Source organism: Lepisosteus oculatus, chromosome 15 (genome assembly GCF_040954835.1).
Source record: "Lepisosteus oculatus isolate fLepOcu1 chromosome 15, fLepOcu1.hap2, whole genome shotgun sequence".
Taxonomy (NCBI): domain Eukaryota; kingdom Metazoa; phylum Chordata; class Actinopteri; order Semionotiformes; family Lepisosteidae; genus Lepisosteus; species Lepisosteus oculatus.
In genome coordinates this window covers 19351565-19368445 of record NC_090710.1, presented here as the reverse complement: position 1 = coordinate 19368445, position 16881 = coordinate 19351565, and the positions used below count along the sequence as shown (strand labels likewise).

Below are 16881 nucleotides of genomic sequence, written 5' to 3'. Positions count from 1 at the left end.
TTGTTTCAATTTTTATATAGTACCTTCCATACCTTCTTCAGAGGCAGATAATATTTCCTTTGACAAAAGATTTTCCAACTTAATTGAGACAGATGAGTATAATGATAATAATAATAATAATAATAATAATAATAATAATCTGTTCATAATAACCACTGAAATTCAATCTTAAACTTAATCTTTGTCTTAACCCTCACTCTTAAGTTTTCATAATATAGATACAAAATCTGATACTTTTTCCTTTACTTCAAAGTTAGATGTACAGTTGTGAGAAAAGGTTTGTGAACCCTTTAGAATTATCTGGATTTCTAGCTCCTAAAATGTGATCTGATCTTCAACTACTGTAAGTCAAAATAATAAAGACAAAGAAAGATCTTTATTGTTTATTTTTTTTGGTTCTTTCCGTGAAGCACTTTGAGAAGCCACTTTTAAAGGCACTATATAAAATAAAGTTAATTATTATTGTTAATATTAAATTATGTGTCAACATAAAAAGTTACGTCTTTTTCATAAGTAGGCTATTCTGTCTCAGGGTTTCCCTTTTTGTATTCAGTGTTTATGTTTGTGCTACCTGCACGCAAAGAGTAGCACTTTAAGTGTTATATAAAGAGTGTCAGGTGTTTGCCCAATTTTGAATTTCATCTAAATCTCTGTACATTTCATTTGCTTCTTCTATGATGTTTATTAACATTTTATTGACCAGGTAATAGTGCTTAATTTCCAACCCAATGACGCATACGGTGACAACACACTTTGAACTGTATTCTGTGAAATCCTTGGGCTAAGATGGTACTGATATACAGTATGGTGACTGTTATGCTGAAATCAACCACAGCAGTACCCTTTCATTATTCTCACACATCGATACCCTTTCTCCCCTGGATATATCGAAAGATGTATTGGTGACAGACACAGCAAAGATAAACCCATTCCATCACAGTGTGTGTAAACATTGTGTATTATTTATCATTGTAAACATTTGTTTGTCCTGTCTTTTTAAGTTTGCCACCAGGTCTTTAAGCATATTTTTTATAAAGCAGTACCAGAGAATATTGAAATCACATGTTATGTAACACTCAGAATTTGCTAAGTATCTGGGTGGGATTATAATTTATCTTTATAATTTGCTTGCATAGCATGGCTTGAGTCAGGATCATATTCTTAAATTGGCTTGATATCCTCTTCTTATACAATTATAATAATATTTAATAATTGCTTACACTTATATAGCGCTTTTCTGGACACTCCACTGAAAGCGCTTTACAGGTAATGGGGACTCCCCTCCAACACCATCAGTGTGCAGCCCCCACCTGGATGATGCAATGGGAGCTATAGTACACCAGTACGCTCACCACACATCAGCTATCAGTGAGGAAGAGAGCAGAGTAATGAAGCAAATTCATAGATGGGGATTATTAGGAGGCCATGATTGATAAGGGCCAATGGGAAATTTAGCCAAGACACCAGGGTTACACCCCTCCTCTTTTCGAGAAATGCCCTGGGATTTTTAATGACCACAAGAGTCAGAACCTCGGTTTTAGGTCTCATCAGAAGGATGGCGCCTGTTTGTCACTATACTGGGGCATTAGGACCCACATGGACTGCAGGGTGGGCGCCCCCTGCTGGCCCGACTCACACCTCTTCCAGCAGCAACCTTAGTTTTTCCCCAGGAGGTCTCCCATCCAGGTACTGACCAGGCTCACACTTGCTGAGCTTCAGTGGGTTGCCAGTTGTGAGTTGCAGAGTGATATGGCTGCTGACTGGCTTATAAGACCAAACCTAATAGAATTGGAGTTGGAGCTGAAGATTCAACAGAGCTACTCAGAACTCTGCAAGTTCACACCACAGACCTCATAGGCAACTGTGGGCATCATTTATATCAACAACGTTTTTCCCAGTAACTCAACGCTGCTGAAGAATACTGGCCAAGCTCTTCTGCAGGGAGCATCAAACTGTCTGTGACCATTCGTGCTCTAAGAGCATCACTCAAGAGAGAAACCTTTTTTTTTAAAGTGTTTTCAATTTTAAGATAAAATTGTTTCAGTTTCTCTTACTTATAGTCTACCATGTCTACTGTATGCGTTTTTCTTCTAGAATGTGTAACTCTTGTCTCCAAGCCTTTACAAACAAAGGAGGTATTCTGTTCATGTTGATGTTGAAGAATACAGAGCTTTACTTAGGCATTGTTCCATAATCAGTGGAATCCAAGCATTCCAGCACTACTGTCATAAACAATAACTTGGACATTCTCTTCTTACAGATTCAACAGGTTAAGTTGCAATATATTATGGTGTTTTTGGTAACACTTTCATATAACTGAAAATATTACTTTTTCATGATTACTTAAAAATGTATACATCATGTAACTTTAAAGGCAAAAGTAACAGATTTCACTTACAGTATGTTATAAAAGATTAAGAGCAATAGATGTCCTCTCTGAAGAGAGTATGGAATTTACTAAATAAACATTGTAACAAATAATAGTGGGGTAAACCATCTCTCAGGAACAGAGGGTGAAATCCATGTACATTGCAAAAATAAAAGATTCAAACCCTTCTTCTTTAGAAGAGCCTTTACTTAACTGGTTCTGTTCTTTACCAGTCTGCTCCTACTATACTCAGTACTTCCATGTACTGTCTTCTCTCTTTGTGTATTCTCATCATGCATACCTTGTTTTTTTTTGTTTTTTTTATTTAGTACCTTACAAAACTTTTAAATTTAACATTTACCTTTAAATGTTTAACAACATTTTGCACATTTATTCAAAACAATTTTTGGTACAATTCCTTTTTTACTTAAAAAAGAAGGTCTTCTTTAGCTCAGGTGGCAAGACCTGGGTTCAAGCCCTTGCAGTGAAGCACGAACTAGGGTGGGAGCGGCGAGGGCACAAGCCCTAGAACCCGAATCCATTACAATAACAGAAGGACAATGAAATGGCTTTTTCGAAGTCGCAATTGCGAGATACCATAGCGCGTTTTTGTTTTTACTCCCTGGTGGAAACGGGCTTCCAGCTCTGAAATCATGTGAAAGGTTGTGGGATCAAATCCTGGCCAAGATTTCTTACCATGCGAGTTCAAGTACAAGCTGTGTGGAAAGTTCAAATTAATACAAACTGGCTTCTTTCTGCTCTGGCATAAACAGATGATGTTCAGCATCATAATTATTTTCATGTGTCTTTCAGGTGAGAATTATTTGGTAAAGAAAGTGTTCAATTTTGTTGAAAGTACACTATTTGTATGGAATGAAGATGTGTACTGTATGTAAAAAGTGAAGCAACACTTTTTTATTATTAACACACCTTATCGTCACCACACAATGTAATCATGTTCTTCAGACTTTGCCACATTTTGGTTAGTTTTCAGTTGAGTGATGCAGATACTTTTCTTTGAGATGTGCAACTGGGGCTTAACCAAATTATGTGCTTTGTAAAATTTCAAATTCTGACTATCCTAATCAGAAAAAGTTTAATAATATGATTAAAAGAACAATTATGTGACCTGCTAACAGGGAACATTGCATCAAGACAAGCCCATTCAGCTGACTCACTTACCATCACTGGGAGGAAACAATGTGACAGCAAGAACAATTTGCTAAAACAGCATTGCATCAGACACAAACCTTGACATTGAAGACAATGTGTCAAGATATTCAGTGACAAAAGGAGAGTGAAACATGAAATTGAAGACAAAATAACTGCACTAGGCTACAATTACAAAAATCCAAACACACTGGTTACAAATGGCTTGACAAACAGGTATTACCAGTTGGCGGTTTTCATTATTACTGTAAGATGTGTTTATGCCCTGTAGAAGAAAAAAGTTACATATTCGGTTAGCTGAAAAATGAAAAAATAAATAATAATTATTATTAATAATAATAATTATAGTAATAATTGCTTACACTTATATAGCACATTTTCTGGACACTCCACTCAAAGCTCTTTACAGGTAATGGGGACTCACCTCTACCACCACCAATGTGCAGTCCCACCTGGATGATGCGACGGCAGCCATAGCGCACCAGAACGCTCACCACACATCAGCGATCAGTGGGGAGGAGAACAGACTAATGTAGCCAATTCATAGAGGGGGATTACTAGGAGGACATGATTGGTAAGGGCCAATGGGAAATTTGGCCAGGACACCAGGGTACACCCCTACTCTTTCTCTACGAGAAACGCCCTGGGATTTTTAATGACCACAGAGAGTCAGGACCTCAGTTTTACATCTCATCAGAAGGACTGCGCCTGTTTGCAGTATAGTGTCCCTGTCACTATACTATGGCATTAGGACCCACATGGACCGCAGGGTAAGCGCCCCCTGCTGGCCCCACTAACACCTCTTCCAGCAGCAACCTTAGTTTTTCCCAGGAGGTCTCCCATCCAGGTACTGACCAGGCTCACACCTGCTGAGCTTCAGTGGGTTGCCAGTTGTGAGCTGCAGGGTGATATAGCTGCTGGCTATAATATCTAGCATAGTACAATTAAACAGCATAATTTTGTGGTTTCATGTTACTTCAATTGGATACTTTTTAAATATGTTAAATTATACAGTATGTAAGCAACAACATTAATGTAAATGTATCTTTCATACTGTATTTATATTTATATTTATATCTATATCTATATTTATGTTCATATGTGTGATACGATTTTTCTGCATACTGTTCTGTTCTAGTTTGTTCTTTGTGCGTCCGGACTGTGAGTAACTCTTTTAGTGCACCCCTCACTGTACTGATTGTATTGTACTATTATTATTATTGTATCATTCGTTACACTGTGGCTGTGTTGTCTGTGTAAAGCTGCTGTTGCACTGCAACTTCCCTCACGGGATCAATAAAGTATCTGTCTTTATTGGTCTTGTTCAAAGATAGTTTATTTGTAGTGAACAGTAGGTGGGATTTCTGATTAAACACTCCCAGATCAAGGGACTCCATTAATGTCCCTGGTGTCCTGAGATCTCGGATATTGAATATCAAAACTCTTCAGAACTTAGACAAATTAAATATGCTCTTAAAAAGACCCACAGAGAAAGCCAAAGAAAAGCTCAGATTCATTGATACAACTGTAAAATTGAAATTAAGGTAAGAACTGTTAAAACTATACAACACAGTAGTTAAACAAATTGTGGTTAGCGTTGACTAAAGTGCAATGATTAATTGAGCTGAATAAAGACACCGTCCTTCAGATGAGATATAAAACCGTCACATCATCCAGGTGGGGCTGCACATTGGTGGTGGAGGGAAGTCCATTACCTGTAAATCACACTGAGTGGAGTGCCCAGAAAAAGAGCTATATACCGTATGAGTACGGAATTAATTGAAAATGTATGGTCCTTAACATTACATTTGTTAATTTCCCAATCGACATGCGAAGAACATACTGTACCAAAGCTATTTGGATTTCTAATTTAAAAGAGGTGTTGTCTGGTCACAACCTTTGCCGATTATGGAATTTAATTTACAGAAATGCAGTACTCAAGAAAGACAGGCACAGGTGCAGAGATCTATTGTTATTCGTGTACCAGTATGCTGGAAATACTTGTTTGTCAACTTAAGGCTGTAAGATTTTGAAGATTCTCAATTCTGGGAATTAACTTCACTTGTTCAACACTTACTTCCTTGTCACACGGCACGTTCAGTTGAAATGCCTAACATGCAGCAGCTTCAGAATTCTTGAAAGTGAAAAAAATACTCTCTTAAAAACTTTGATTTAGGTTTTCTGCAGCAGTGTTTATTAAGTTTTGGGAGTTAGATGCATGTACAGTATAGTATAAATCATTCGCACACCTGTACATCGTCCACATGTTGACTCAGAACGTGTACATAATGAGAAGAAAATTCACACCTTAAACTATGACCATACTCTCATTCAAAACAGAAATGTTTCCTAACACCCATTATAAGGAATGATGTAAATGCTATAATTAGTACGACATCTAGTCATTATACATAGAGGGACACTGCCATTTACAATCAGAATTTCTGTCACTTATGTATGAGTTGGGAGACTATCATGTGACCAAAACCGGTCACCTATATGGACCCCATTTCATCCTCTGCTCCTGAGAGTTGACATTCCCCACAATTTGTTCCAATTGTTATTTAGTACCTTTCATACCCTCTTCAGAGACAGATATTTGCCTTGTAAAAAGCATTTTCAACTTAATTGAGACAGATTTGTCTAATAATAATAATCTCTTCATCATAACCACTGGAATACACTCTTAAACTTAATCTTCCTTAATATAAGTGGGGAATTATTACTTTTTCCTATACTCCAAAATTGGATAATTGTATGCATACATTTATAAGTAACTAGCAAGATGTAAACTTTTCTGTTACCGTATATACAAGCATTACCAATAACACTAAAAGATAAAGCAATTCAACTAGTTGAATCTATAAGAAGAGAACATCTTCTCTTTAACAGTAGTGTTAAAAAGAGTAGTGTTTTTATTGTTTTTAACGGCTTGGAGACAAGAGTTACACATTCTAGAAGAAAAAGATATGACATGGTAGACCATAGGTAAGAGAAAGTGAAACAATTTTATCTGAAAAATGAAAACAGTTCTTAAAAAACAGGTTTGTCTCTTGAGTGATGCTCTACTGAGAGCACGAATGGTCACAGACAGTTTGATGCTCCCTGCAGGAGAGCTGGTCCAGTATTCTTCAACATTGTTGATGTAATTGATGCCCACAGTTTCCTATGAGGTCTGTGGTGTGAACTTGCAGAGTTCTGAGAAGCCCTGTTGAATCCACAGCTCCAACTCCAATTCTATTCGGTATGGGATTATAATTGTATAATAAGGAGATTTTGTCTCCACAAGAGATGGGAGAAAAAAATAGCATCCTTGCTTGAGAGCCATAGACAGGGTTATATTATGAGCAGCAGGGCACAGAAGTGGGAATCGTATAGTACTGGATGTACTCGTTCCTTCTGAGTGGGAGCAACTGTGGGCCATGGAGCGGTGGCTCTGTGACTAAGGATCTGCGCCTGTGGCTGGAAGGTTGGCGGTTCAAATCCCACAGCCAGCAGAGGAATCCTACTCCGTTGGGCCCCTGAGCAAGGCCCTTAACCCCAACTGTTCCAGGGGTGCTGTACAATAGCTGACCCTGCGCTCTGACCCCAAGCTTCTCTCCCTGTCTGTGTCTCATGGAGAGCAAGCTGGGGTATGCAAAAAGACGAATTCCTAATGCAAGAAATTGTATAGGGATAATAAAGTAATGTTGTTGTTGTGAAAGATAGCCAGCAGCCATGTCAGCCTGCAATTTACAATTGGCAACCCACTGAAGCTAAGCAGGTGTGAGCCTGATCAGTACCTGGATGAGAGACCTCCTGGGAAAGTTGTTCCTAGAAGAGGTTAGTGGGGTCAGTAGGGTCAGCTGCAGTCTGTGTGGGTCATGGACACTATACAGTAAATGACTCTCGATAAGAGTAAGGGTGTAACCCCGGCGTCCTGAACAAATTTCCCATGCCTCCTAATAACCCCCCCTCTATGAATTGGCTACATTACTTTGTTCTTCTACTCTGTCTTTACTTCCCATCTGCACATGGTCTACAAACAACAGAGGCAGGACTATCATGCCAGCAGCCATATCATCCTGCAGCTCACAGATGACAGCCCACTGAAGCTCAGCAGGTGTGAGCCAGGTCAGTATGTGGATGGAGACCTCCTGGGACAAACTAAGGTTGTTCCTGGAAGAGGTTACCTTAAAGTGGTTTAATAATAATAATAATAATTGCTTACACTTATATAGCGCTTTTCTGGACACTCCACTCAAAGCGCTTTACAGGTAATGGGGACTCCCCTCCACCACCACCAATGTGCAGCATCCACCTGGATGATGCGACGGCAGCCATAGTGCGCCAGAACGCTCACCACACATCAGCTATCAGTGGGGAGGAGAGCAGAGTAATGTAGCCAATTCATGAGTGGAGTGTCCAGAAAAATGCTATATAAATGTAAGGAATTATATTATTACAAAAGTAGAGTGACAGGAGGACTTCATGTTATGCCAGGCACTTTGAGACAGATTGCTGAGGTGCTGGCTGCATGGTGTTCAACTATAATAATTTTTAGAATCAATCGGTGAATGGATTCCAAAGCTACTTTGTATTTTATTTTGAAGATGTGAGTGATGTCATCAATTTAGCTGATGTTTGAATTCACATTTTCTCATTTCAATTTTCACCTCCTCCACTTCTACGTCAGTAGTTGTAGAACAATTCACAAGAATGTACTAATGGAAAATACAAAGTAAATACACTTATTACAAATTACTGGAAGTCTCCCAGACTGGAAAATTAAAAAGGATAATATAGACAGAGCGAATCTACAAATAATATTCCTACTAATGTCTAGAATGTTATAAAAATACAGTACATAGAAACCAACAACAATAATATGCAGGAAAACTTAAATAAAAAGACTGAGACAAGTGGAGAGATCTATTATTTTGCTAAGGTGCCCTGTGTCATAGTAAACCAATGTGTCCTGGAAATACCTGCCTGTTCAGTTCCTGTGGTAATCCCCTTTAATACATTAATTTTCTGTAAAGAAAGTTTGAAGATGCACGTGTAGTTCTAAGAATCTATGTCATTGTTCTACACTTATTTCCTCATAGTATGGCACATTCAGTACAGAGCTGAAATTCTTAAGATGACAGCTTCATAATTCTTTGAAGTTTTCATCAAGCATGCGGTATTTCAAGAATTCAGAATGAAATGCCCTATACTGAATGTTTCAACTTCAATACTCTTGTAAGCCTGCAGTAAATATATTTATTGAAATGCAATAATGACTAAAATAAAGATACTTGTTTTATTTGACAAATGGTCTTTGTGTTCAAGATCAATGAATGTTGCAGAATGTGAATATACTGTATAGTAGCTTGCATTAGGGTTCCCCACTCATTTTTACCAACAAAATTCCAAAACTTTTCCATGACTTTCTCATAACTTCTTTTCCCGCATAATTCTCACACGTCCTGGGTCTTCATCTTTTTGGAGCCATATCTTGTATCTTTCATCTGTTAACCAGAGGTCACTGAAAACACAATTACCCCGCGATTTGACATGGGTGCTAGGCTAACTTACAGCTCGTTATAAAAGTCCTGTAAGAGGGTCTGACGCCACAGCCTCTCTTTAAAAGTTCGCTAACTTATGAACAAAATTACATTATACAGCCATGACCATTTTGGGTCAATTAAAAAAAAAATCCAGGAGTTTTCCGACACTTAATGGATATTTGATCATTTTTCAAATCTTTTCCAGGTCTGGAAAATGAAATTTCACCTTAAGGCCCACCTTAATCGGACACCCACTCTTTACTCAGCCAGCATGCCAAATTTGAACATTTTTCCATCTTGAAAAGATCCCCTTTGCCCCTTGAGAGTTATCAGTCCTGGGTCAGTCCCCAATTTTCTCCCTCAATCTGTTACCGCCCAGCCCACCAGAATCCTGTTCCCCCAAACGGCTCCACTGCCCCTCCCCAACTCTGCACCTCCCATCCCATTTCATCATTCATTCCTCTTGTATACTGCGCTGTCTTGTGCTGCACAGTGCCAGCACGAATTGGAAGACTACATGGGCATATCCATAATTCTTGATCTGGCCTTAGCAGCTCAGATTACTACAAACAGCTTTCACTTAGGGAAGCTGCTACCTGCAGGAATGGAACAATAGTGTCTACATTGCTGGCTCTTCTCTGGTTTGTGCACCCTTATCTTTGTCATCTGTGGCTCTTATTCTCACTCAATATTGCAAGAGACTCTCTCCAATTGCCCTGCTTCAGCGCCCTCAGTTTCCCAGTCATTGACAAAAAGAGAAGGCAGTCCACATATTAGTTGTTCTAATGATCGATTTTAGCTTGAATTAACAGCTGGTTTGTAGTTTCTCACCTGTTCATTTAATCTTCCTTCCAATACACTAGACCAGTCTGCCTTTAAAACATCCCTAAACTGTACTTAGTTAGACACACAATTTTGGGTTACTTCACTAAGATCTCTTTTCTTAGCATATTTGTAAGTTTCAATTGTGGTGCCTGGAATGTTTTAAATAAACCTCTTTTTTAATTGCACAATAATTGGGAACAATGCTTTTGCTCCCAGAAAGTTACAAAAAAATAAATAAATATAAAATACAGAACGTACATACAGTGTACTACTATTATTATTATCAATAGTCCCATCATGAACTTGGTACTTCATGATGAAGACAGAACAGCAAAGACATTCAGAGACGTCTTCATTTGTAATACTGTCTCAAATTCAAAATTCAAAAGTAAAAAGATAAAGGAAAAAATACAAAAAAACTATTTAAATTAAAATGCTGAGAGGCAGGTTTGAAGACATTCCTGTCCGGAATCTCACTTTCCTGTAAATGAGGAGAGGAGAGGGGTGTGTTCTGCAAGGTTTTCAGGTATAAATATCAGTTAGAAACTCCCTGCAAACTATCCAAGAGGAGAAGGACAACAGGCAAGATGCTTCCCTACATTGCATTCATTGCTTTGATGGTCCTGTCTGGTGAGTTGTCTTTTATATGACAGTAGTGTATATACCTAGTATTGTATTTCAAGCTGGCAAGATGATAAAAAAATCATTTCTGTTCTGTTCATTTGCAGGACGGGCTGTTGATGCCCAGAATAACACTGCGCAGCGGGTGGTGGGAGGGGTGACGGCCACACCCAACTCCTGGCCTTGGCAGGTAAGAGAGCAGATTTCATTTCGAAATACACAGCACAGCAGGAGGACTTACATACAGTAAGACATGTTTAAATCATTGTCTCTCAGTAGCATGTGCTCTGCTCAGGAGACGCTAAAGGCACTCTCCATCCTTCAGCATGCAATACTACTGGCCCAGTAGACCAGTGAATGTTTTTAGTAATTAAAATCAAAATGTTATCAGCTTTATATTCTAATGTTAGCCACTAGGTATTTATATTAATAAAAATAGTATATATATATTTCGTCATTGAAATCCCATGATTAACAATTAAACAATTTGCCAAAATGTCACAAAAAGCTATTAGATTTGGGTTAAAGGCTCACACAGTGACGTCTCCTAGATGCCTCCTGAGCAATTTCAGTTCCACTCCCTGTACGAGAGCTGTGAGAAATCCAGTCCTGATCCAGTGTCTTTCTCTTCCTCAGGTGTCGATCCGTATTAGCTCCAGCAACTGCTATCCCCACAACTGTGGAGGTGTCCTGGTTCACAGCCGCTGGGTTCTGACAACAGCCTCTTGTGCTGCAAGGTAGAGAAACACTAATTGGAGCATTAATTAAGTAGAAAAGATCAAAGATGAAATTCCAAATCAGATTCTACAAACTACAAACCAGAGACTTTCTTTACTCTGACAAATGATCTCCCTGTAACAAAGTCGTGAGAGGAGAGGGAAGAGTTTATTGAAAATGATCTCGCTTCATTCCATTGTACAACTCTTCACAGTGTCATACAGAGACTGAAAGTCTTCAATAACTAGAGCCATGTTCCAGGTACACGACTCTGGGACCTTGGCTTGGTTTGACACACAGGTGTTAAGGAAGTGAAAAATGTTGTTGAAAATACCTTTCCTGTGAAATCTCTGTTAAGATCCTGGTCTGTTCATGGTATTTAAAGGCTCTGTAGATTGATGGAGCTGATGGAGTCAGACTGAAGATTAATTGGAGTAATTAATGTTCTTGCTAAAGACACATTGTTGAAATTAATCTGCTATCTGTACCTTGTCTTTCTACAGTGGCACTCTGGTTGCTTTCCTGGGTGATCACAATATTTACGGGATTGAGGGACGTGAGCAAATCATTCCTGTGGAAAGGATCATCATTCACCCAAGCTGGACTAACAACCTTGCTGCTGGGTATGTCTCACACTGTGGCCCTTTATGATGAATACTGTAGCTTGTGGATGAGTGAAGATGGTTTAGCAATTGTTGTAAAACAATTCCGTTGTACAGAATAATAAAGAGCAGATGCATATGATGCTTAGTTTAAGTGTAATTAGTAACAGGATTCAGACAGGGGATGGGGGATTCTGCACCAGACAGCACGACTGTCTGCTGCGTCGGTCCCTCTGTGTCACTGAGTGCTGCAGCTGGTCCCACCTGTTTCAATCTCTTCAAAGAGTGTGCTGCTGATTAATAATAATTGAAAGCAAGTAACAAATGGAAACACAAATAAAACCTGCTATTACCCTGTACTTGACAATTTGAATGGAAGATCATGAAAGATGTTCATATGATAACCTAGTGTATCTGTACAGAGTTTTCCTGAACTGAACTGGTCTCCTCCTGTGTTCCCTGTGCTGTGTGCAGATATGACATCGCTTTGCTCAAACTGAGTCAGAATGCCGTCCTGAACTCCTACGTCGCTGTGGCATCACTGCCCAGCAGTGGCGCCATCCTTCCCAACAACAACTTCTGCTACGTCACTGGCTGGGGAAGCACCAGCAGTAAGTTTGTAACAAGAAGTCTTCCAATATAAATTCTGGTTTAAATTAAGGGGAAAGTGGGTAAAATAAAATATATTGATGCAACAATGTTCTAGAACAGGAAAATCGTTTGTATAAATTATTTCTTTTCGCTACTGCTTTTATAATCATTTTTGGAAAATAAAATCTTGCTTCAGAGTATCATCATCATCTATATCTTATTGAATTTCGAGATGATGAGTTCTCAGTTGGTGACGTTCTGTATGTTGTTTACAGCCTACGGCCAGCTGTCGGCCACCCTCCAGCAGGGCTACCTGCCCATTGTGAGCTACGCCACCTGCTCCAGCAGCGCCTGGTGGGGATCCACTGTTAAGACCACCATGGTCTGCGCTGGTGGAGATGGGTACAGAGCAGCCTGTTACGTAAGTATTCTCTACAGATCTGTCACTTTCATCATCTGTCTTTTCATTTAGCAACTCAGCCTTCTTGAGTACTAAAACCCTCTTGTTGCCATCAAGATTGCAGATATTTAGGAAAAAGTCTTCACTACTGCACTTGGAAAACAATTACTTTGCTCAGGAAGTCAAAGATATCTCAATTCATTTCTTTATATGACTGTCCTGTGATAAGCAGTGCAGTTTGTATATAATTGTAATGGCCCATTCTCAGTGTTAAACTTACAATCACACTGTGCTCTGTCTCCTGAAGGGTGATGGTGGAGGAGCCCTGAACTGCTACACAAATGGAAGATATGAGGTTCATGGAATTTCTACCTTCATGTCTTCACTGGGCTGCAATGTTTACCAGAAGCCCAGTGTCTTCACCCGCGTCTCAGCCTACACTAGCTGGATCAGCAATGTGAGTAACCATAAAATGTTGCATTTTACAAGACAAGGTGTTCTCTTTATCCTCAGTATTTTCATATTAAAGCAGAATATAGTTCTTTAGCTGAAAGATCAGTACACTTAAGGGCGTAGATCATTTGGATCAAAGCAGATTGGATTAAAACATTTTGAACATTAAGACTTTTTTTTCTAATGTATGATCTATTATATGCATGCCCTCTGTGAATGAATTATAAATTTCCACTACACCCTGAAAAGTAATGCAAACACAAGAATACTATCTGCATCAATGCACCTCTTTGAAATCAAGAATTGTATAGTAGTACAGCTAACGGTACTGTATTATTAATGTGAAAGATTTAACCAAGTGCTACAGAGCTATAGAGCTCTGGGTTTGAAAAGTATTACTTGAATTTTGAGCTACAACTATGGATGCTTCCAGCTACACTAGTTCACTTATTTTTATCTTTCTCCATCACTGACACTTGCAGTACTTATTTTCTTATGACATATTTCTTTTCTTATAGACCATCGCCTATAATTAAGTGATTCCGGGCAGCTGTGTATGGACCACATTTCTGACTGCAGAACAAAGCTGTCCCTGATTTTCTGACAAGAATATCCCTACCGCACGTAACCGAAACACATACAAGCAATAAAACTTTAAATGCTAAATAAATTTATTTCCATGGTTTTTATTTCACGTCTCTGACTACTTCATCCTACTTCAAAAGCTTGTAAATAATAAAGAGCCAAAATAAAGAAACAGATTAATAGATATGTGCCATAATGTTTATACTACTAGTTCCATTCCACATTCACTATCACTGCTTTTCAAGACTATGGACACACCCATAATAAAAAGGTGTCAGGCAGCAGTGATCAAGTGAAGTGGGATGGTCTCTGGGTATTTGTCTTGTAGATAATAAGACATTATCCACTCTATTTCCTAAAATCAGAAAATAATACCAGATATCCATAATATAGACTCACAGAGAAGTTTAAAAAGTCAATTATGCTGTTACAAAATATCAGGCAAGGGTCAGGAAATAAGCTTAAATGCAAGATAAACGTAAGGATTTCTTCTGTACATCTACTGGCACTGTTCTGGTGACAGTGCAATTAATCAGAGTCAAATTTATTAATAAATCTACTACAGAACACGTCAATACACACTGAAGGCACAAATCAATATGCTCCAGGTGCCTACTGTATGTGCTACAGACCTAATAGCTTTAACAGGTCAAACTCATGTCCTTATACAGTAAATGAATTTCCCTTCCCAAAACATGTATGGCCAAAAGTGAAAATAGAATGCATAATTCTTCATAATTTAAAAATGCATACCTGTGAAAACGTGAAGAACAATTTCATCTGATTCCTCAATATAACAAAAAAATCAGAATTTCCGCAAGCTTTCTAGAATAATGCTCAGGGCTGATCAGAGCAGGGTCTTCTCACATGGCACAAAGCTTTGAGGAAGAGGAGTGTGAGGATGGTCCTTCTACTCCCTATGTCTCCTCCACCTTCCTGTCGCCTTTCTGGTCTTCCCTGGTCTTGCTCGTCTCTATATTTATGCTGTGCTCTAGGGCTTTTTGAATATTCTAGCATTATTATGGTTCTAAAGCCCTACCATGATTTCAGAATCTGAATTTGATCTTCTGTGTTTACCTGCCTCTACCTACATCTAGGCAAGGCTAATTTTCTCATTGTGAATTGACTAATTCTCATTGTGAATTGATGAATGATAGTACAATGATTGGTGTGAAATTAGCATTTATTTTTAAGCACAGATTTCCCCCCCAATTTACATGGTCTTACTGGGTAAAACAAAGGAAAAAACATTACTGTGAACGTGTGTTAAAGGAAGTGAAGACCGTTGTAGAATACATTTTAGTGGCAAAGAAGGTGCATGCAAGAATTATGCATCTTCTCTAACATAACTAGAATATTTTTTCCACGTATTTGTCAATTAGAAAGTACTTGTTCAACATTGATTCATCCATCTATCCATTTTTTAGCATTTGTATTCAATTCAGGGTCACTGGGTAACCAGAGCCTATCCCAGCAAGCAATGGGACCAAGGCAGGATACATGGATTGGTTGCGAATCCACTGCAGAGCAGACACACATTTCCATTTAAATGGAGGTCGTATCAAATGGGTCATGTTTCAATAACTAAACTTCATTAAAACTCTTCTGCAGGTAATGTTATCTGGCTGAACAGTTTTCCAACAGGAATTACAGCCCAATTTCAACACTTGATGGCCCAAGAGTGACATGAACATTCTTTGCAGCAACTAATACCATGGACGTACGGTAGATGGTATTTTTTACATTTACAATGAGTTGCTTTAGTATATCATCTCAAGGCCACTTTAAATTATATATTTGAATCATGTACTATAAGTCAAGCCACCATTTAGATGGATGAAAGAGAGATTTTTTTTTTTGTCACTTTTCACCTCTCCAGCACAACATCTTCAAAGTTTTGAGTTGAGAAGCTATGCACAGGATATTTGAGCAAGACAAGTTTAAAGATTACAATAAATTAGAAATACCGGGAACTAATTCAAAATACTGTAACATTATTAATGGAGGATTCTGACTTAGAACCACAATAATAAATGAAATAGAAAAAGTGATGAAAACTGAAAAGTAAGGTCTGACAAAGAGCAGGCTGATTTTATATTGAAGACTGTAAAGATTCAGCTCAGTAAAAAGAGAAATGGGTTATACAGTATATGGTGAAATACAGAACAGTAACATAAAAACACTTGCAAACAAAAGAAAGAGATGGCTCAAAAGTGGGCATATTTTCTTTAACATATTTTGCAGAATGATTATTCAGCTGAAGCACATAACCTTTTCCAATATGCATTATAACCTCTCTGGACAGAATGTGCCATACAATGAGGAAGTAAGCGTAAACACTGAAATCAGTTCTTGAAACTACAATAAGATCTTCGAGTTGTCTTTCCAGAACTTTGTGAGTAAAGTTAAAGTTTGAAGTCAGCTTCTCACTTTCTTGTAACAGATAAGACAGGTTTTTTCTAGTACTATTCGTAGATATAAGATGGTCTAGAGAACCTGAAAATATTTTTTCCGCTGGAAGCTAAAATACATTTTAAAAAGTTAATTCAGTACTACAACAGTACACGAAATGTCAAAAATGCAGTAAAATACACCTTGGACAAAAGCTGTGATCAAGCTAAGTGTTGCGTTCAGGTCATTCAGCTGGCCGAAAATGTCTGCTTAGCAGGCTAAAGGGGCCAGCCATTTCAAATCTGAAGAGCTGCCCGCTAGCTGAGAATCTATTTTTGACAAAAAAAAAAACAACATCCTTACATCATCTCTGAGCTTGTAAATGCAGCATTACGTTGTTTAATATGATTGATTTTTCTTCATTTTAATACACTATTCAGGCAACCCCCAGGTTAAGAACCGCTGTTCTAGACAGTGAAAGTAAAATAACTGCAGGTACTAGACAAATATTTTTCAGGTATTCACCGAGGAAGAAGTCAAGAACATGGCTCGGGCAGCAGAACAAAGCTCTGTATTAAATAGTACTAGCATAGAAGGGGGAAGTAATATGGGTAATAGAAGCACTCA

General features: G+C 38.4%; 1 protein-coding gene across 1 annotated transcript; it reads left to right on the top strand.

The window, feature by feature from the left end:
* Positions 1-10419: 10419 nt before the first annotated feature.
* LOC138216036 (chymotrypsin-like elastase family member 1) lies at positions 10420-13948 on the top strand. Its single transcript, XM_069179010.1, has 8 exons — positions 10420-10524; positions 10623-10705; positions 11152-11252; positions 11736-11855; positions 12309-12445; positions 12701-12846; positions 13133-13282; positions 13797-13948. The coding sequence occupies exons 1-8, from the start codon at positions 10482-10484 to the stop codon at positions 13812-13814; spliced, it is 798 nt and encodes a 265-aa protein (XP_069035111.1). The 5' UTR covers positions 10420-10481; the 3' UTR covers positions 13815-13948.
* Positions 13949-16881: the final 2933 nt, after the last annotated feature.

What these genes read in the sequence shown, in the direction of transcription:
- LOC138216036 (XM_069179010.1), top strand. Translation starts at nt 10,482, where the DNA reads ATGCTTCCCTACATTGCATTCATTGCTTTGATGGTCCTGTCTG. An exon ending in TGCTTTGATGGTCCTGTCTG is followed by an intron (nt 10,525 to 10,622) that starts GTGAGTTGTCTT and finishes GTTCATTTGCAG; the next exon opens with GACGGGCTGTTGATGCCCAG. An exon ending in ACTAACAACCTTGCTGCTGG is followed by an intron (nt 11,856 to 12,308) that starts GTATGTCTCACA and finishes TGCTGTGTGCAG; the next exon opens with ATATGACATCGCTTTGCTCA.